General features: G+C 42.5%; 1 protein-coding gene across 1 annotated transcript in view; it reads left to right on the top strand.

Moving 5' to 3' along the window:
- GPCPD1 (glycerophosphocholine phosphodiesterase 1) overlaps positions 1 to 23,110 on the top strand; it is a 1,148,488-nt gene that overhangs the window by 622,214 nt on the left and 503,164 nt on the right. Inside the window, exon 8 of the mRNA XM_044056397.1 lies at positions 1,313 to 1,547. Within this exon, the coding sequence (XP_043912332.1) occupies positions 1,313 to 1,547 (235 nt within the window). The remainder of the gene's footprint in view (positions 1 to 1,312; positions 1,548 to 23,110) is intronic.

The following is a 23,110-nucleotide window of genomic DNA, read 5'->3' as shown; positions in this document are numbered from 1 at the left end:
TGCATCTGTTTCTGCTACTTACACCATGGTAAACCTGTGCCCAAGGGCATTAGTTCTCATTCCACCAGAGCTACAGCTACTTCAGCAGCCTTTCTCAGAGGAGTACCAACCAAAGACATTCTAGCGGCTGCTACTTGGAGTTCTGTTCACACCTTTACAAAGCATTACCATTTACCTCTCTACTCTAAGTCCAAGGCAGGCTTTGCCTCTGCAGTGCAGCAGGGACTTATAGCCGCACCTAATGCTGTTTAGCTCCAGCCTCCCAACCATAGCTTTGGGATTCTACCCAAATGTAATGACTGCAACAGTGAAACATGAAGAACATAGTTCAGTTGTGTACACTTACCAGAAATGTAGATGTTCGAGTGTATTCACTGTTGCAGTCCAGGTTACCCTCCCGCCATCCACTTGTCATTCTGAAGTTTATCTTTTCTTCTCTATCTTCTACAACCTATGTGGTGTATTTGCTTGTAGATGAAGGTAAAGTTTATACTGATGCATGTGTATATATATATATATATATATCATTTTACTACCTTTTTGGGTGCACCCGACTTCAGGGGCAAGAAAAACTAAAGAAAATGGCATCAGCTACATGTTTTATACGCCTGACGACCTGACATCATGGAAGAGAAGACGGCAACCGATGCAGGACCCAAGACTTTGGAATTCAGGCCGACTGAGGGCAACCTGCCAGCAGATTATCCCAAATGTAATGACTGCAACAGTGAATACACTTGAACATCTACATTTATGGTAAGTGTACACAACTGTACTTTCTTCACTGTCTTGTATGGAACAAGTAATCATTCTCAAAAATGACACTTGATGTGCCCACAGTTAAGATTTTACCCTTTTGCCCCAATTTGGATAGCAAAATTTCCTTGAGCTAGTTGGTTTGAAGTTTGACAACCACGCATCTGACTGTTTGGATGCACTCTGAGACTATACACTGTCTATTAGAATATCTTCTTGCCTTATACATATGCAGTTACAAAGCAATTGTTTCTTGAAAGCAGTGGAGATTGTACCTTTTTCTCTCTCAAGTATAAAAATAAAAATGATTCTCTTGTGTAGACCAGTCATTTTCCTTATTCGACTTGGCAACAACATCTTCATGGAGTGCTTCAGTCTGCCATCCTGACAGTTGACATAAGACAGAAGAAAAAAATTGATATATTATTGAGACTAATAAACTGTAGTGCAGGGTGCCATATAGTTTTTCTTTCCTAAAAGATTGTATTGAAACATATTTTCTTTTCTAAAGAAATATTTTAACAGATTTACAGTGCTGTTTGTTTTCACTTTGTAGGATGAAGTTGATGGTGGAAGGTCTAGAAAATGATGATGGTGATGATGATGATGTGTCTCATACCGCTTATCCAGTAATGACCTCATTAGAGATAATAATATTAAGCAATGAGGAATGTTTGCTTCGCCACTCCCAGCCAGAGTGTGGTTATGCCATACAGCCTGAGCGATGGACTGAATATTGTATTCGTACCATGGAACCTGACAACTTGGAGATAATTTTTGACTTTTTTGAGGTATGTTTCCATGCTTTAATAATGAAAGTAAATAGTAAGCATAGCACATAGTGTCGATTCATTTACTTGCTGCATGCTGTAGATGAAATGTGAAATCATTTTCAGCCAGGTTCCTTCACTTCACTTACTGATTGTGGTAGTTTATGCATGTATTTAATTTTGACAGTTTTACCCTTCACAGAACTAATCATACTGTTGTCCTCTTGGGGAATTGTCATGGTAGTGACATGGGCCCACCACTGGTTTAATAATGTTGCACCTATGAAGCTAAAGTCAAGACCATTGTGCCTGAATTGTACCAAACCTTGAATCGTGAGTTCAGACCAGAATATCCCATTCTGCTATACAGCCTTTGGAAGACCTGTAGCTTATTACATGTATAAAATTATGTATGAGAGCATGTGTAAGGGAATGTTCTCGTACATCATTTTTTCCCTCTTTTTTTTTTTTTTTTTTATACCTACAGACTCCAAAGCAAAAACTGAGGGGAAAACTGTTCACACTTCCTACTGTGGCCTGGCCAAGGCATTTGACATAATACCCCCCTCAGGCATTGTTGACATTCTCAAGAGGTTAGATGTGTAAACTCTCATGCTGCCTGGTGGATGGCTATTGGCTCAGACAGGATCCAGAAAGTTAGAAAAGTGTGGAATTTTCAAGTGTGGATCTCTGAGCTGTCATGAAGTTCCTATTCCTGCAGAAGAACACTTCAAAGGAAATCTATGAATGTGTGATGCAAACATTGAGTGACAGAGTGCCGTTTATACTCAACTGTGAAGAAGTCGTGTCCAAACTTTCAGCATGGAGATTTCAAAACCGAAGATGCACAAGGTCTGGGAGGAAGCAAACTGCGTCAACTCCTGAAATTGTTGACTATGTCCATGACTTGATTTTGGTAGATTGGCACATATCAGCTAAAACAATTGACGAGACACTACAGATGTCTATTGGGTTTGTAATCACTGAGCAGATGGGTATGCATAAGTTTCAGTCAAGTGAGTGTCCAAATGTTTGAATGTCGATGAGAAAAGATGTCAGTTGGCACTTCCAAGTTGATTTTATGGCATTTTCTTCAAGCTGGTACCAACTTTTTGGAACAACTAGTTGCTGTTGATGAAACGTTGTTACACCACTATGATTCTGAGATAACATTCCATGCAATCGTGGTACTCAGGTTCATCAAAGCCAAAGAAGTTCATCTCCCAAAAATCAGCAGGAAAGGTCATGCCCCCACAGTGTTTTGGTTCAGGAAGTAGTGTAAAGACTGATCATCTCTTTCAAGGGGCCAAACAGTTAATGCAGAGTGCTACTGTAACTTGCTGTGCCAATTAAAGGAGACATTGAAAGAAGAGGGAAGCTGTGGAAAGGAGTTCTCTTTTTGCAAGACGATGCACCTGTTCACAAGGCTGGCAAAATGGATGTTTTTTGGGGCAGTATTGCAGAACGATATTGACAGAATGGAGAGAGTTTCAGTTTCTGATTGCTGGTGCCTTGCAGGACTTTTTTTTGTCTTTACTAAGATAGCAATGTCTTATGGTAAAGAGCAATGTGAAAATGAATGCCTCATTTTAGTTTTTTTCTTTCAGCATTGTCCAAGCGGCAAAACTGCAAACATTGTGAAGCAGAGTTGTATTCAGGGTTCTTGACTTGGTACAGCACAGTGCAGTGCAATATAGAATAGTATAGCTGTTAATTGTTTCATATGGCTTTTATTCAGAAGGAGGAAAGTCATGTGATTGATCAGATTATGACTTACTAAGACGTTATAGCAGTTACGTTTCGTGTTTTAGTTGATCTTTACTTTGTTCAAGATTTGTTTTCTAAATGTATTTATTAATCAAAATGTTTGGATTGTTCGGCCTGACCAGCACTACTGCTTGAAATAGATGAGTCGTAGTGACAGTCATCATTTGATTTAACCGTAGAAATTTTTATTCCTGTCCTTGTAACTGTTTTGCAAATACAGACTGACTGGAAACAGTTGAAAATTGTGACTGTTTTATAGGATGTTAGGAAATGCAAGGCAATTGAGTTTCGTGACCATTGATAACTTATCAATACCCACCGTCAGACTGAATATCTTTTCTCATGAGACAGACCAGTTAAGCTAGAGGTGAACTTGTAAATAGCCATCTAATTGCCCAGTTCCCATATGAAGGTAGATAATGCCTCACACTGATTGATTTGCAATACGAGTCTTTTACAGAGGTAGGGAAGGTGTTTTGTAATGAGATACTTCTTGCATCTAGATATTCTTCGTTTTTCACTGTTGCAGTCATTACATTTGGGTAATCTGCTGGCAGGTTGCCCTCAGTCAGCTTGATTAAAGTCTTGGGTCCTGCGTCAGTTGCTGTCCCCTCTTCCATGACGTCAGGTCGTCAGGGGTATAAAACATGCAGCCGACGCCATTGCATCAGTCCTTCTTGCCGGGCGGGGCTCGAAGCTGAAGCAGTTCGCAAGTGCCGGTCGGCCGACTCCTGAAATTTTCGTTTTCGAGTTTCAGAACCGAAGTCTTCAACTTAAAGCTAAGTACCCCATTGGGGAAACTTTTTCTTGCTCCTTACCGATATCAGTAAAAGTTAATAATTGCATTACTTGTGGAAAGCAAATACCTCATAAAGATTTTCATTTGTACTGTATTCCTTGCCTAGGACCTAACCACGACATACCTTGCTGTCGGTTTTGTGCTTTACTTAATCAGCGCACTGTCCGTCATCTGTATATTTTTGCCTCTAAATATTTCGGTTCTCAGTTTAATTATCCAGAAATGACATCGGTTAGCCATCCGACTACCGGAATTCTGAAAAAACACAAAGAAAAAGACAGAGACAGGCAGTCGAGGTCCAAAACTGCCGACGATGCTTCTCATAAGCCTGTTGCCAGTTCGCCGGTACTCAATGAGGCACTTTCGCAGCCCCTGATACCCGCTACTTCTGACTCGCAGGCCTCTACTGAGACCGATTTGGAGTCCAGTAGGCCGCGAGATGCTTGACTTATAGTACCTGAAGATGTCTCTACCTTGGATGGGTCCGGAGCCACTGAGCAGGCACCGGCTTTTGAGGGGTCTATTCAGGCCTACAGACTTGCATATTAAACCAGTTCCACCTGCTATACTAAGGCCTAAATCTCGATCTATGTCTAAAAAACCGACGCCCAGTCCACATGTTCAGGCCCCTATGGCTAAAAAACAAATTATCAAAATGGCTGAAGATCTTATTATTTTAATCAGGGGTAGTCAAACCCCCCCCCCCCCTAAGAGGCCTAGGCCTGAGTTTGACTATGAATCTTCTGATCAGGACTCTGTTTCTTCTAATTCTTCCAGTGACCTGGATTTGTCCATACCTACTTATGAGGATTCTGATGCAGAGGATTCCATTCCCTCTGCCCCCCCCCCCCCGCTCGCGACATTTACGGCAATACACAGCACTCCCACCCGTCCCGTAACTACCTACCTACCTACCTAGCCTAAACACACAGTTATGCAGGGGGGCTGTGCCCCCCTGCACCCCCCCAACTTAATATTCCAACTACGAGATCGCACTACAGTGAGGAAAGGGATGTATTTCCCTAACCGCACTATACCGCGATCCCCTCACATGAGCGAACGTTAGAATTGCGAATGCACAGTCCATTCGCAATGGTAACGTACGCTCACATCACCTGCCGAAATATGAAGTATTCGAACATCTGTTGTTCGAATACTTCATAGCCATGCAAGTGCACGTCGGCATTGTGATAGTAAACCCTTTGGCTATACCTCCTGTACTAGACATTGTTGATGATGTGTTTGCGGAATCCAGTATGGCCCCTTATTCCCTGCCTCTGGCTCCTAGTAAATTTGACAGATACTACAGGGTTCCCTATTCCCACAAGTTCCTTTTCAAAAATCCTGTTGCTGATCAAGAAGCCATTTCTCAGGGCTCAAGGGCATTAAGGCTTCTACTGCTAAAAAGCCTATCCCTTCTGATAGAGACTCCAGGGCACCGGATAGATGGGGTAAAAAGGTTTATACTTCTGCAACCTTGGCAATCAAGGCTTTAAACTGCAAATTTCATATGTTAAAATATCAACAGCATGTTGTTGGACTGCTTAAGCAGAAAATGATGATTTCTGACTGTGTGGAAAATAAAGATTTACAGGATTTATTGCATTCTGCTGAACAAGTTGGAAAACATACTTTGCAATGTGGTTTTGATTCTTTAGAGGCCTCTTGCAGGGCTGCTGTTACTGGGTCTGTACTTGGAAGGCATGCTTGGCTTAAGTAGCAATCTCTGCCTGATCATGTTAAAGCAAAATTGTTGGATGCTCCTTTAAATCAGGACCGCCTGTTTGGCAATAAGGCTGAAGAAGTTCTAAAAAAGATGGAAGATAAAGCTAAATCTTTGCAAACTGTAAAAGATTTCTTACAAGTGCAACCTCCAAGATTTAGTAGACAGTGGCCTACTAAGAATTGGTCTTTACCAGCTCCTTCCAGATCCTCTCAATCCAAACCTAGACACACCAAAAGCACCAGGTTTCAGTCCCAAGGGACTCTCAGAACTAAGCAATGGGGGTCCTCCACTTCCAAATCTGGAAATAACAAGACACCCCCCTATGGTAAACAGTCTCAATGACTTTCCTTTAAAATTACCAAGTGTTTACCTTTTAGCCACCCCTTTGGGGGGAAAGATTGCTCTTTATGCACAAAACTGGGAACTCATAACCCAGGACAAATGGGATTTTAATTTAGTGCCCCAGGGACACAGATTTCATTTCCACACACTGCCAACACCAAATGGGTGGCCAGACCTGCCCCTAAATCAGTGGCAGAGGCTCAGAAGCAAATACTTTTCCCTCTTAAACATGGGGCTATTCAACCGGTACCAGAAGAGGAAAAGGGACAAAGTTTCTATTCCAGGCTTTTCCTGGTACCCAGAAAAGACAAATCGTGGCGTCCAATTCTGGACCTGTCTAAACACGTTTCTGGACATTCCAAAATTCAAGATGCTGACTCTTCAACAGTTACTTCCTGTGATAGGCAAAGATGCCTGGTTGGCAACTCTAGATTTAAAAGAAGCTTACCTGCATATCCCAGTCAGGGAATCTTGCAGAAGATACCTACGCTTCAAAGCAGGCTACTTGCATTATCAGTTCTCTGCACTGCCCTTTGGCTTATCTACTGCACCCAGGGTCTTCACAAAGTGCCTGGCTCCAGTAATTGCATTTTGCAGGCAAAGAAATATTCAAATATATCCAATATGTCTAATTCAGGCAAAAAACAGGGACATTCTTTTAAAACATCTGGCATTTGTAAAAAGGGTTTTAACTTGTCATTTGTTGTCATAACGTGGCATTTGCTGCAGGGGCAGAGGGGAAAGGCTATTTCAAAGCAGACTTTTTCCAAGTGGATAAGCCATTGTATCCGTATCTGCTATATACACTATGGTAAAACTATCCCCACAGGATATCAGATCTCATTCCACCAGGGTTGCATCTACTTCTACAGCCTTTCTCAGAGGTGTTCCTACCAGAGACATTCTAGAAGCTGCTACCTGGAGCTCAGTTCATACATTCACCAAACATTACCATTTACTTTTCTTCTCTAAATCCAGAGCTGGCTTTGCCACTGCTGTCCTGCAGGGCCTTATAGGTGGTCCTAATGATGTATAAATCCATCCTCCCAACCATAGCTTTGGGAATCTACCCAAATGTAATGACTGCAACAGTGAAACATGAATAACATTGTACAGTTGTGTACACTTACCATAAATGTAGATGTTCGAGTGTATTCACTGTTGCAGTCCTGGTTACCCTCCCTCCAGCCCAGTTTTTCTCTTACTATACCTCTACTTTCTTTTATTATGCTTAAAAGCCTTTTTGGTGTATTTGTTTTTGTTTGGAGGTATTTTTTTTGTGTTTTTAATTTTATATATATATATATATATATATATATATATATATATATATATATATATATAGCTCCCCATTTGGGGGGCACCTGACATCTGGGGCAAGAAAAACTGATGTAATGGCGTCGGCTGCATGTTTTATACCCCTGACTACCTGACGTCATGGAAGAAGGAACAACAACTGATGCAGGACCCAAGACTTTATTAATCAGGCCGGCTGAGGGCAACCTGCCAGCAGATTACCCAACTGTAATGACTGTAACAGTGAATACACTCTAACATCTACATTTATAGTAAATGTACACAACTGTACTTTTCTTACAAATCCAACTAAAGCAACTCTAACCAGCTAGCCAATATGTATCTTTTGACCTTCTCTTCTTTGTCTTCCATCTTGACTAATCTACAGTCCACTTTGAAGTCCAAACTAGAACAGTGCTATAATAAAGTTGCAAGATTTGCAGACAGTCGACCCTACCATACCCATCACATCTGTGTTCTTAACAAAACTAGCTTGAAATATCCCATCACATAGCATTCAGACAACTACTGCTAGTGTACAAAATAATACATACCCTTTTTCTTGCCCAGTTATCAGCGGCATCTTCCACCACTCTCTTCCAAATTGACCCCTTGTCTCAACTGACAAAATGTATGAAATTTATAAAACAGAGATTTATAGGGCACAGTTTATATTGCAACTGTGTGGCCAAAATTTGAAACTCCATCCTGATCTCTGTCAGGTCATCACCTAGTGGTCATTCATTTTAAGTGTTTACTAAAAGAATTCCTTTCCAACTCATGACTGTTTATGTACCACGCCAGGCTAAAACCAACATTCCCCCCTCCCCCCACGTCCTCATATTCTTCAGCCTAACTCCCTTATTAATCTGTCTCAAGCCAATATTTCCAATTCCTCTTTTATCCTATGAATGTCTAGTACTACACCATACTACTGTTTTAATCATGTGCAACTCTTTCCTTTGTAGAGGGGAAACCTTTACCTTCTGCCACAAATACTTCCATTTTTTTTTCTTTTTATTACTTTTGCATTTATACTGTGTTTTTCTGCTTCTTTCAAACTTATTTCATGTGCATTTATCTTATATTTTTATAGATTTGTTTGATGATGTTACTCATCTGTTACCATTTTATATTTTGAGTGATATTGATCTGCTGCTGTAATTTGTATTCTGTGGTGCTTTTCTCTGCTGGCTTCCACTGAAAAGGATTCTTGCCCAGTTGGACTGTCCAATAAACTGATGTAAAAGTCTTGAGTCCTGCGTCAGTTGCTGTCTCTCCTTCCATGACGTCAGGTCGTCAGGGGTATAAAACATGCAGTCGACACTGTTACATCAGTCTTTCTTGCCGTGCGGTGCCCGAAGCAGAAGCAGTTCGCAAGTGCCGGTCGGCCAACTCCTGAAATTTTCATTTTCGAGTTTCAGAACCAAAGTCTTCAACTAAAAGCTAAGTACCCCGTTGGGGAAACTTTTTCTTGCTCTAAACCGATGTCAGTAAAAGTAAATAACTGCATTTCTTGTGGAAAGCAAATACCTCAAAGATTTTCATTCGTACTGTATTCCTTGCCTAGGCCCTGACCAGGATGTACCTCCCTGTCAGTTTTCTGGCTTTTAAACCACAAACTATCCATTGTCTGTATATTTTTGCTTCTAAATATTTTGGTGCTCGGTTCAATTATCCTGATATGTCATCGGTAAGCCATCCGACTACCAATATTCTGAAAAAAATGCAAAGATAGACAGAGACTGGCCGCCTAGGTCCAAAACTGCTGATGACTTCTCCTAAGCCAGTCGCCAGTTCGTCGGTACTCAGTGAGGCGCTTTTGCAGCCCCTGATAACCCGCTACTTCAGATTCGCAGGCCTCTACTGAGACCCTTTCGGAGTCCGGTATGCCTCGAGATGCTTCAACTGTGGAATCTGCGGATGTCTCTACCTTGGATGCGTCTGGAGCCGCTGTGCAGGCATCGGTTTCTGAGGGTGTATTCAGGCCTACTGACTTGCATATTAAACCGATGCCATCTTCTTCAAGGCCTAAAACTCAAACCATGCCTAGAAAACTGACACCTAGACCACATGGTCAGGCCTCTCTGCCTAAAAAATAAATAAGAATGGCTGAAGACCTTATTACTTTAATCAGGGGAAGCCAGCCTTCCCCTGCTAAGAGACCTAGGACTGAGTTTGCTTATGATACCTCTGACCAGGATTCTGAAAATTGTCTTCTCTGATAACCAGGATTTACCCTTATCTACCTATGAGGATTCTGATGCTGTGGACTCTGCACCCCCCCACAGAGGATTTCTCTTTTGGTGAAATTTTGCATACTCTCAGGGAGCATTTTCATTGGGAAAGTCAAGATTTCTCTGATTCTAAAAAGAGGCTTAGGGATTTCTTACTCCTGCCCCAGCACAGGCCTTTAGCTATACCTCTTGTACTGGACATTGTTGATGATGCCTTTTCAGAATCTAGCTTGGCCCCTGACTCTCTACCTCCTGCTCCCAGAGAACCTGATAGATATTACAGGGTTCCTGACTCTCACAAGTTCCTTTTCAAAAATCCTACTGCGGATCCTGAAACCATTTCACAGGGACCCAAGGGCATTAAAGCTACTACTGCCAAAAATCCTACCCCCTCTGATAGAGATTCCAGGGCGCTGGGTAGATGGGTTAAGAAGGTATACAATTCTGCAACCTTGGCCATTAGGGCCTTGAATTGCCAGTTTCATATGTTAAAGTATCAGCAGCATATTATTGGATTGCTTAAACAAAAATGATGTTGATTTCTGATTCTGCTGAAAATAAGGATTTACAGGATTTAATGCATTCTGCTGAACAAGTTGGTAAACATTCTTTGCAGTGTGGTTTTGATTCACTAAAGGCATCTTGCAGGGCTGCTATAACTGGGTCTGTACTTAGAAGGCATGCTTGGCTTAAGGAGCAATCCTTGCCAGATCATGTTAAAGCGAAATTACTGGATGCTCCCTTAAATGGCAACAAGGCAGAAGTTGTACTTAAAGATGGAGGAAAAAGCCATATCTATGCAAACTGTTAAAGATTTTTTACAAGTACAACCTCCAAGATTTAGTAGGCATTGGCCTTCTAAGAATTGGTCCTTTCCTGCCTCTTCCAGATCTTCTCAGTCCAAACCCAGATCCACCTGAGCACCCAGGCTTCAGTCCCAGGGGACGCACAGGACTAAGCGCAGTGGGGGGCCTCCACTTCCAAATATAGGAGTAATAAAACTCCCCACCCTATGGTAAACTGTCTCATTGACTTCTTTTTAAAACTTCCAAGCACTTCTCAACTGTCTGCCCCTTGGGGGGGGGGGTTGCACTTCATGCAAAGAACTGGGGACTCATTATCCAGGACAATAGGGTTCCAAGGATACAGATTTCACTTCCACACATTACCATCTCCAAAAGGTTGGCCGGATCTACCTCCAAATCAGAGGGCAGAGCCCAAAAGAAAGTACTGTCTCTTAAGCATAGGGGCTGTTCAGTTGGTACCAGAAGAGGAAAAGGGACAAGGTTTCTACTCGAGACTTTTCTTGGTACCCAGAAAAGACGATTCATTGCATCCTATCCTGGACCTGTCTACTCTAAACACCTTTTTGGTGATTCCAGAATTCAAGATGCTGACCCTTCACCAGTTGCTTCCTATGCTAGGCAAAGATGCCTGGTTGGCAACACTAGATTTAAAGGAAGCATACCTGCACATCCCAATCAGGGAATCTTGCATAAGATACCTACGCGTCTGCACTGCCCTTTGGCTTATCTACTGCGCCCAGGGTGTTCACAAGGTGCCTAGCTCCAGTCATTGCATTTTGCAGGCAAAGAAATATTTAAATATACCCATACCTGGACGATTGTCTAATTCAGGCAGAAAGCCAGGACATACTTTTGAAACATCTGACCTTTGTACAAAGAGTGCTAACATGTCTGGGGTACACCATAAACGAAAAGAAATCACAGCTGGTACCATGTCAACAAATCATATTCCTGGGAGCAAGCTTGAATACAGCTTCCCAGATGGCTTTCTTCACGCCAGAAAAGCAAATTCATTTGGTAACTTACTTCAAACAGGTGGCCACAAAAACCCTGCTATCTGCAAGACAAATTCTGCAAGCCTTGGGGTTCATGGCCTCCTGCATTCTTCTAATTCCATATGCAAGACTGCATATGAGGAAACTACAATGGTATCTAAAAAGCCTATGGTGTCAACTTTCTCAGGATCTAGAAGCAATGACTCCTATCATACCTTGCCTACGCCTAGAGTTCCTTTGGTGGGCAGAGGCCTGCCACCAAAACAAGGGACTACCATTCACACTACCCCCTGCCGCCCAAACCCTAACAACAGACTCATCAGACTATGCATGGGGGTTCAACTGGCAAGGAAGTGCATTCAGGACAAATGGTGCCCAAATCAAATGCACCTGCAAATCAAGCAAAAAGAAATGTCAGCTGTACAGAATGTTCTGACAGCCTTCAAGGACCACATTCTTCCAGGACATTTAATGGTAAAGACTGACAAACACCACTGTTATTTGGTACATAAACAAGCAAGGAGCACAGCCTTGAGCTACCAAGTGCATCTACAGGCTCAATTCCTGCCAGGGAAACTGAATACACTGGCAGACGAACTAAGCAGAAACCTCATGGACCCACACGAGTGGAAACTGGAACCAAGGATTTTCAACATGTTGACAAGCAAATGGGGGAGCCCAGATATAGACCTGTTTGCTTCCCCCAGAACTATCAGTTGGACAAATTTTGCACAAGTACTCTCCACAGACAAGCTTGGAAAGTGGATGCTCTGTCCTTCAGCTGGAAAAACCTATTAGTTTATGCCTTTCCTCCTCTGCCTCTGCTCTCCAAGGTACTACTAAAGATCAAGCAAGACAAACCAAGGACGATTTTGATTGCACCAGACTGGCCACACCAACACTGGTACCCCCTCTTACGTAGTCACTGTTGGCCCCATGGCACCTGCCTCAGACTCCTACCCTGCTGTCTCAGCAGGAGAACCAGATTCTGCACCCTCAACTTCAAACACTGAACCTAGCAGCCTGGCTAATTACCTAATCTCTCCTTTACCATTCCTCAGTAAACCAGTGATGGATATCATTTTAGAGGCAAGGAGGTCTAGTACTAGAAAATCTTATGCTGAAAAATGGAAAAGATTATGTGCCTGGAACCAGGCAACCCGACATCTGGCAAGAAAAACTGATGTAATGGCGTCGGCTGCACGTTTTATACCCCTGACGACGTGACGTCACGGAAGAAGAGACACCAACTGATGCAGTACCCAAGAGTTTGTTAATCAGGCTGACTGAGGGCTACTGCAAGCAGATAACCCAAATGTGATTACTGCAACAGTGAATAGACTCAAACATCTACATTTATGGTAAGTGTACACAACTGTACTTTCTTGGGGTCTGTCTACCTAAACTAGGCGAGATGCAAGCTACAAGTTTGATGTCTCAGCTACTGAGGTCTTACAGGTATATTTCAATAGTAAGTCATGATTATAAGCTGTTCATGGCTTTTTTATCTCATGTCTGTAAAGGTTTAATTCTGCAGTTACTTAACCTTGACCATACTGCATTTATGTGGGGGATGGAAGACACTTGATAATATTCTAAAGGTAACTTTTGCAATGACAGTTCAGAAAAAAATATTTAGTAGGGTGGATCAGTAAGGTTTTAATAAAGTTTGGGCTTATGAAGGAATTTGCCAATCATTTTATCACAAATTATTAAAGGTCTGAGACAAAGGTAAAATAATTCAAGCAGGGTTATCACAATCATTTGTTATTTCAGCATGTATGCAGTGGGGTGCCTATTATCCTTTGTTTGCTTTTTATCTTGAAAACCCAGGGTATTTTGAGTGTGAGGGATGTTACCCAAAGAATGGGACACAGGGTTCTGGGGTGCCATGTCCTAAGGGCTGCTTTAAAGTGATGGAGGCAAGTTTTTTCTTTACTCCATAGGATAGCGTAAATTATGATTGAAAGCATCTTTTCATGGAAATATTGGTGATCAAACTACTGTATACTCACAGGAAACCATGGGGACTAATTGCCAGTAAAATATATTGGGTTGAACAGGGTAGATTAAACTTGTCAAATTTTAAAGCAATTACTGTAAAATCGATCTTTGAGTGTGGATGAATTATACCTATATATATATCTACTTAGAGGCAATCTCTGCTTCACTTACAAAGACATGTCTGACCCAGCTCTGTTAGAAATGCTACATCTAAAGAAATACCAATCCCTCTGCACCATATGCTCCAGAGACCTCAACCTCATTACCACAATCAACAGAACATGCTGGAGGGAAAGGTTCATATCCCAGAGACTGCCCATGGCATGGAATAGATTTCCCATACATGTCAGGCAGAGCACCTCGCTAACCATTTTCAAGAGAAATCTTGAGTGGATCGGAAATAAATTCACCCCGGGGATGACTCCAGTGGCTCTACCCAACAGAGGCACTGGGAAATAAGGTCAGGTGACACAATGCCAGGGTAATCCTATGGCTAGGCTTGTAAAGGTCCCAGGACCATTAGCCTAGTACACACCTATGAGTGAGTGAGTGAGTGTGTGTGTGTGTGTGTGTGTGTGTGTGTGTGTGTGTGTGTGTGTGTGTGTGTGTGTGTGTGTGTGTGTGTGTGTGTGTGTGTGGAGAGAGATGTGTAATGAGAGAGATGTGTGACAAGCATGAAATGGTTTTGTGTGCTCCTGTCCAACTGATTCAGTGCATTTTGGGGCAGTCAGTCACAGCAAAGTTAGAACAAGAGCAGAAACTTGATTTATAGCTTGGACTTCAGATTACTTTCCTTTTATAAATGTTGCCTTTGCACATTTGTCAAGCCCAAATGCCATTCTGATGTCATCTGAGAAATTTTCAACCAATTGTAGTTGTGTCTTTAGAGGTTCAAGTGGTGTACTGTGTAATTTTAAATCATCCAGAAAAAGTAGGTGAGATATCTTTAAATCATGTGTTGAACAACTTTAATAGGTTAAGAACCAGATAAAACAGTGGTGACAAAGAATTCCCACTGAAATATCCCCCTTGAATTTTTATCATTGGGTTAATAATTTACCTTCTATCGTAGCTTAGCTGCAAAGTGTTTTGCCCACTAGTTCATAGTCAGTGTAGTGTATTTAATGAATGTATGGTTGGCTTCTACATCTTTAAGCATTCTGTCATCCATTTTTATAATCTGTCATCCAATTTTTTAATGCCATACTAAAATGTTCCCCCCTTTTACAGCTTTGTATTATGGCTGTATTTAATAATAGATGATCCTTTGTTTCATATGACTTTATTTTATCACCTTCTAGATGTCCTTCCATATCACTGTTGCAGTATTCTTTACTAATGGAATCCCCTATCAAGGGTAGCCTAACGTCCATCCAGTATACCAAAGTCTTAGGCTTTTCAAGGATGTAGTACGCCACACTTGTGCTCCCCTCTCTTGGTGTAGGGCATAAAGGTGACATAAGGACATACATACCTCTAAACTGAAAAGCCCCAGGAGGAACAGTCTAAGTAGAAAAGGATGAACATGTGCTTCCAGAAGGAAGAAAGGCGGCGAAAAGGAGGAGGAGGGAGAGCGTGAATACTGCCGCAGTGAAGAAAAGGTCATCTTCTGTTATAAGATTTTATACAACTGAGGAGGGAGAGCGTGAATACTGCAGCAGTGAAGAAAAGGTCATCTTCTGTTATAAGATTTTACACAACTGTACTATGTACTTTCCATATCACTGTTGCACTGTTCTTTACTGAAGGGAGATTATAAAAGCTGAGGAGGAATCCTAAGAGGAGGAGGGCACAGAAGATCCCTCAAGAAAACCATGCAGGATGGCTGTGGCAAAGCCAGCTCTAGCCCTGAAAACAGTTTAATTTGTAATGCTTGATAAAAGTATGGACAGATGTCCAAGTGCCAATCTCAAGGATGTAGTTGGTATCCACGCCTTTGAAAAAAAGCACCAGAGGAACCCAAAGCCCTGCTAGAATGAGCCTTTATGGAAGCAGGCCTTTCCCATGAAAGGAGTAACAGAAAGAAATGGCCTAAGAGGTCATGAAAAAATAGTTTGCTTAGAAATGGCCAAAACTAGAGCTGTAGGATGAAAAGAAAATTGCTGCGTCATACATGAATGAAAAGGGAACCTCATCCCAAAAGGGTCTTTTTGTAATGAATATTGGAGAATAGGTGCTGACACATTAAAATCCACTCTACCATCTATCATAATACAGTCAGTAATTATGTTTTTTTTCACACTGGAAGAGCTGAAATTAAGCAGTTTTTCATTGTACAACCATATTGGAAAAACATCATAATACAGTCAGTAATGATGTTTTTCCAAGATGGTTGTACACTGAAAAACTGCTTAATTTCAGCTCTCCCAGTGTGAAAAAAGCAACTGATAGACAAGGGCCAGTAATTGTACTTGTTTTAGTAAAATTTAGTTACTGGCTAGTAACTACACTGCCTGAATGCAAGCCAAGAATAAGTTTGGTGAGTCCGAAAGAAAATCCACTAGAAAGAATGAGAAACAGTGACTGGGAAAAATCCTAAAGCTGTTCAATAAAAAGCATTTCAATTTCCAACTCTGGTGTAAAAGATGGCTTCCAATAATTTAGAGGAAAAAATAAGTCAGGTGTCCTTAGAGCTGACTAAAATTAATGAAATATTGAAGGAATAAATCAATTCAAATAGCAAAAGACTGAAAAAGATGGAAGAAACTTAAACATCTATTCAGATGAACTAATAAAACTCACCAAAAAAAGAGGCCATAAGGAAGAAAAGGCTCCCTGAGTATGAAACTTCTTAAGAACTGTTTAAAAAAAAATGTAGAGTTAGGGGACCAAGCAAGCAGAGAGAACGTGAAATTTTCCACTATACCAGAGAAACTGGAAGGAACATATTGTGTTCTTTTTATGAAAGCACAAATGTGTAACTGGTTTGGTATTCCATAGTAGGGGTTGTTAATTGAAAGAGCACAACATGTATATGCTCCAAACCTGGCCACAAGAAAGCAGATAAGACCTGTATTAAATGTGGAGTCATAGTAGTAGAAAAAGTTGATTGAAATAACTGTGGCCAACAAGCCACCGGGGCATCCACCACTTGTGAAACAAATATTCACCCTCTAAGCATTCCTAATGGAGTTTGAAATAGAAGCAATTCCTGACAGGAGACCTCAGTCTGCCCCATGTTAAAAGACAATCACATGCACACTCACTCTGAGAAGCGATTACACAACACACATTTTAATCTTACTTGGGCAGATCTCATGTGGTTTTAGAGTGAACTCTGTTTTATGTTGGGGCTTTATTGAATATTTCTTTAGTCGTACATATTAATGCTTTAATAAATGTGTAATTTGGGATTACTGTTAAAAGAAAGAATCTAATATAGTATTTTAATGATTGGTAATGTTTGTTCCACAGTAATAAAGTCTTGGTGGCCTTTAAACAATGAAAATATGTAACCACTTGCATCAGTGGAAGGAGGTACTGTATCAATCAGAAACCCCGCATAAACTCAGTATTATTTCAAGCAAACCAATTATATGACCTGGAGACTCACTTCCCTTGTACCCCCCCCCCCCATAGTAATATATACTGCATGAATAACTACAATAAAGATTCTTGTAAGAACCACAATGCCCTGAGTTGTCTTCATTATCTTATACTTTTAAGATTTTTGATGTTACAAACTTCCTTACCAGGATGATCTACTACATGGATTCAAAGGACAATCATAAGGCCTTTTTCAGCTATGTTAGGAACCTGGGTGGAAACTCACAGATATGCTCAGAATTAGTCCAAAATGATACAAAAATCACTGAACCCACAGACATTGCCAACATACTGGCAGACAGGTTCAGTGCAAACTTCACCCCTCTCCCCTAAAGGAGAGATAACTATCCCAGCCGAGTGTAGCCTCCCGGACATCTCAAATGCGCAGGTGAAAGCTGCTCTCTCTAAAGCTAAAAACACAGCATCAATGGGACCGGATGGTGTCCCCGGCTGTGTGCTACACGAAGCTAAATGAGGAATTAAACCCGCACATAAGGCAGCTGTTTAATCTCAGCCTTACCACAGGTTACGTGCCCAAGGAGTGGCGTACGGCAACTGTGGTCCCACTCCACAAAGGTGGCGCCTCTACGGACCCTGGTAATTACCGCCCCATAAGCTTAACAAGTCTAGTCTGCAAAGCTATGGAGAGGATCATAATGGAGCTCATAAACAAAGATATATGGGACTTGCAGACATTGGACCCGACCCAGTTTGGCTTTGTCAAGGGAAGATCATGCCTTTGAACTTGGTCGACTTCTTCGAAATAGTCACCAAGGCCATTGATGAGGGAAAGGCAGTCCATACAGCCTACCTTGACCTTGCAAAGGCTTTCAACACAATACCCCACTCGGGTATTGTAGAAAAACTTACCAGCTTAAATGTAAACCCATATGTCACAAGATGGGTTGCAAACTGGCTTAAGGACAGAACCCACAGGGTTAGAGTTGCTGGCGCTGTGTCAGACTCCAAGCCGGACACAAGTGGTGTCCCACAGGGCTCGGTCCTTGGCCCCCTATTGTTTGGCATCTACTTCTCAGAAGTACAGGCCAACATGGGAGGACTTTGGCTGACAAAGTTTGCAGATGACTGCAAACTGGGCCATAGTGGAAAGTGCATCGGACACTGATATCCTTCAGAAGGGACTCACGGAAACAGATAGCTGGTGCCAGAGCCATGGCCTGAAGTTAAACGCCAAAAAATGTATAGTGATACCCTTCGGGAAAAACAAGGTAACCCCAAGCTACCATATAGGTGGCAATCCACTAAGCACAGAAGAGGTTATCAGGGACCTGGGGACCCAGGTTGACAGTGGCCTTTCTTTTGACACTCACATTGCTAAAGTGGTTAGAAAGACCTTCTACATTGCCCACCTGATCATGAAGGATTCACATCCAGATCTAGTGAGGTCATTGTTCCCCTGTACTCTTCACTTATCAGACCAATGATCGAGTACAATGCCCCATTCAGGATGTATCTCACCCGACATCTGCAGCAATTGGAGAGACCCCAAAAGTTCCTCACCAAAAGGATAAAGGGACTCCAAAATCTGTCATATGCTGCCAGATTGAAGAAACTCCAGCTCTATTCAGTCGCATACCGCCTGCTCAGAGGTGACATGTGCCTGACATACAAGGCCATGTCCAACCCGGAATTAATGGACATGCTCCACCTCAAAAATCCAAATCCACCAAAACCACTAGAGCAAGCGACTTAAACCTTAGCACGGATATAAATAGGACGTGCTGGAGGGATAGATTTATCACTCAGAGACTCCCTATGCTGTGGAATAAAATCCCGGTCCATGTGAGGCAGAGCACCTCGCTGACTCTGTTCAAGAGAAATCTAGACCTGTGGATGGGAGATCGTAGGTTTACCCCGGGAATCATCTCTGGGTCACTGCTGGACAGAGGCACAACAAACTAATGGGCACAGTATTTTTTCATATAAGGGGTGGCGTAAGCCACAATAATTTGGGCTAGGCTTATAAATGCCTTAGGGCAGATAGCCTAGTATAAACCTATGAACCTGTATGGAATCCTGAGGCAGTACAAACGTCTTCATTAGGACCAACTTATAGTTATCGATTTGAGATCCCAGAATACAGGGACTTGGCAACCCAGATTTTGTCACCCTTTCTCTTATGTCCTAATCAAGGCGTCCTCAGACCCAGTCAAATGAAACGTCCCTTTTAGGATGTTTTACAGGTTACTTCCTCCTGGAATCAGCCCCAGTCATCGCTCCCATTTGAGTTTTATTTGAGATTAGAATTGCTTCTTAGCATTTTGATAACTATGACAGAAGGTAAAGGTATTAAAAACTGGAAAAGGGAGTGTGTGGGAAAATGATTATTCACTGTACACCAGGCAGACGAGAAGAAAATTTATCCCAGCGATCGGGGAATGTTGAAAGACAGGTAACATCAGAATACCTTTATTTGGAGAGTCCCAAGTTATTTTCAGTGCAGAACAGACTAAGGAGGAAATACAAAAGTCTGTCCAACAGAAAGTGAGCCATCAACCAGAAGGGGCGACTGTTTCTCATTCTTCTGGTAATAAAGCTCATGAGAGATTTTGACAGTGAAACTTTTTCGAGTGTTCAATGGAAAATGCTCGAGAGACAGAAAAAACAGAGGTTGACTAGAAGAATCAAAAGTACCTTGCACTTGAACCGGAGTCTGGGGTTGGGAAATGGAGATTAACTGGAAGAAGACCAGCAGCACTGAAATTAATGAATAAATGTGAGACTGTAAAGCATCAATCACATTGGTGAAATATTGAATTTACAAGAAAAAGATGAGAAAGTTTGGATTTTTGTTAAACTTGCTGTGGGACTGACGGGCATGTGCCCTATTGCATGTCACTGATGTTTGTAAGGACACTAAAAGGGAAGAAAAGAGAAGGTTTATAGGTGTGTACTTGGCTAATGGCCCTGGGGCTTTTACAAGCCTAGCCATAGGATTACTCTGACATTGTGCCGCCCGACCTTAGTTCCCAGTGCTTTTGTCGAGTAGAGCCACTGGAGTTATCCTCAGGGTGAATTTTCTATTTCCTCATCCACTCATCAAGATTTCTCTTGAAGAGGGTCAGCAAGGTGCCACTTGACATGTATGGGAAGTCTATTCCATAGCATGGGCAGCCTCTGGGTTATGAACCTGTCCCTCCAGTACGTTCTGTTGATTGTGGTAATGAGGTTGAGGTCTTTGGAACATGTGGTGCAGAGGGATTGGGATTTCTTTAGATGTAGCGTTTCTAACAGAGCTGGGTTAGACATGACCTTGTAAGTCGAGCATAGATTGCCTCCAAGTAGGAGATATGAGGCAGAGAATAGTTGGAGATTTTTGAGTCTGTCCATATAGGACAAGTGTTTAGGTTCATAGGTTCATACTAGGCTATCTGCCCGAGGGCATTTATAAGCCTAGCCCATAGTTTTGTGGCTTACGCCACCCCTTTAGTTTGGAGAAACTATGCCCATTATTTTGCTGTGCCTCTGTCGAGCAGTGACACTGAGGTAACCCCTGGGGTGTATCTGCGATCTCCCATCCATTGGTCAAGATTCCTCTTGAACAAGGCCAGCAAGGTGCTCTGCCTCACATAAACCGGGATTTTGTTCCACAGCATAGGGAGTCTTTGGGTGATGAATCTATCCCTCCAGCACGTCCTATTAATAACCGTGTCGAGGTTTAAGTCTCCCGCCCTTGTGGCTCTGAGGGATCTAGATTTTTTGAGATGAAGCATGTTCATCAAATCTGGGTTTGACATGGCCTTGTATGTCAGGCATAGGTCACCTCTGAGCAAGCGGTAAGCAACTGAATATAACTGGAGTTCTTTCAGTCGGGCAGCCTAAGACAGATTTTTTGAGACCCTTTATCCTTTTGGTGAGGAACTTTTGTGGCCTCTCCAGCTGCTGCAAGTGTCGGGTCAGATACATTCCGAATGGGGCATTGTACTCGATCATTGATCTGATGAGTGATGAGTATAGGGAGACTATGACTTCCCTTGATCTAGATGTGAATCCCTTCATGATAAGGTAGGCAATGTAGAAGGTCTTCCTAACTACTTTAGCAATATGAGTGTCGAATGAAAGGCTACTGTCGACCTGGGTTCCCAGGTCCCTAATAACTTCTTCTGTGTTCAGGGGATTGCCACCTATATGGTAGCTAGGAGTAACCTTATTTTTCCCGAAGGGTATGACTATGCATTTCTTGGCATTTAACTTTAGACCATGGCTCTGGCACCAGTTATCCGTTTCTGTGAGACCCTTCTGAAGGATATCTGTGTCGGATGTGTTTTCAACTACGGCGCCCAGTTTGCAGTCATCTGCAAACTTTGTCAGCCATAACCCTCCTGTGTTTGCTTGTACTTCAGAAAAGTAGATGCCAAACAAGAGTGGGCCCAGGACTGAGCCCTGTGGGACACCACTTGTGACAGGCTTTGAGTCTGACATGGCGCCAGCAACTCTGACCCTGTGGGTTCTGTCACTCAGCCAGTTTGCAACCCATCTTGTAATGTATGGGTTTACATTTAAGTTGATGAGTTTTTCAATGATACCCGAGTGAGGTATTGTATCAAAAGCCTTCGCCAGGTCTAGGTAGGATGTATGGACTGCCTTTCCTCGCCAATGGCCTTGGTGACTGTTTCAAAAGTCAACCAAGTTTAGAAGGCATGATCTGCCTTTGACAAAGCCAAACTGGGTTGGATCCAAAGTCTGCAAGTTCCCTATGTCTTTATTTATGAGATCCATTATGATCCTCTCCATGGCTTTGCAGATAAGGCTTGTCAAGCTAATGGGACGGTAATTTCCAGGGTCGGTGGAGGCACCGCCTTTGTGGAGTGGGACCACAGTCGCCAGCGCCACTCCTGGCACGTATCCGGAGGTGAGACTAAGATTAAACAGCTGTCCTAACTGTGGGTTTAATTCTCGTTGAGTTCATGGAGCACACAGCCGGGACACCATCAGGTCCCATGGATGCTGTGTTCTTTGCCTTGGAGAGAGCAATTCTCACCTGGGCGTTAGAGATGTTTGGGGCTACAATCATTTGGTATAGATATCTCTCCTTTAGGGGAGGGGAGAAGTTTGCACTGAACCTTTCAGCCAGTATGTTGGCAATGTCTGTAGGATCAGTAATCTTCACATCATTTTGAACTAATTCTGAGCATATCTGGGAGTTTCCTCCTAGGTTTCTGACATAGCTAAAGAATGCCTTATGGTTGTCTTTAGAGTCCTTAGCTATTTTTCTCAAAATTAGCTTTGGATGATTTTATGAGAGCTCTTAGCTTTTACTTATAGTGATCAGCGTGTCTTACCTTTTAAGGATTTTGCTCTATCTTGTAGTAGCTTTCTCCTTTGTTGTAGAGTTTGTTTATGGCTGGGGTCCACCAGACTGGACGCTTGCCTTTGGTACAAAGAGTCTTTGTTTTGCTTGGGATTGCCTGATCCATGCAGCCCTGCAGGTGCTGGTAGAAGGCATTTGTAAGTGATTCAGCGGTTTGAGTAATGTTAACCGCCGGCTCAGGGGCCTTAAAGGAGACCACACTAGTCTTTAGAAGTGTGAAGCCGGCTTTCGAGAAGTTCTTTACTGTGGTCTTTTTCATTTCGGGTGGGGGCGGGATGAGGACCTCCAGCAAGATTAGTTTGTGATCAGATCTCACCAGTGAGGGGTATACTTCCGGCGTTGAACATTGTGCTCCCATGTCCGTGATGATGAGATCAAGTATGATGTCCTTCAAGGATGCATCTGCAGTCCTAACAAATGGGTTGTCCTGTCGTCAGGCAGCCCTTCGGTCGGCCGGATTCCAAAGTCTGGGTCTGGCCTCGGCTGGTGTCGCACTTCACCCGACGTCATCTCTGCTGGTCTTCGGGTATAAAGGCATCAGCCGACGCCATTTTCCTCAGTCTTTCTTGCCGCGTGGCCAAGCAGAAGCTGTTCGCAAGTGCCGGTCGGTCAGATCCAGAGATTACTACTACCGAATACTACTTCGAAGACTTCTAAAAAGCTAAGTACCCCGTTGGGGACTCTTTCTTGCCTCAGCCGATGTCAGAAAAAGTGAATAACTGTTTAACTTGTGG

The sequence above is a fragment of the Protopterus annectens genome, chromosome 1.part2 (genome assembly GCF_019279795.1).
Source record: "Protopterus annectens isolate FY-2018-M chromosome 1.part2, PAN1.0, whole genome shotgun sequence".
Lineage (NCBI taxonomy): Eukaryota > Metazoa > Chordata > Ceratodontiformes > Protopteridae > Protopterus > Protopterus annectens.
This window is presented reverse-complemented; position numbering and strand designations above follow the sequence as displayed.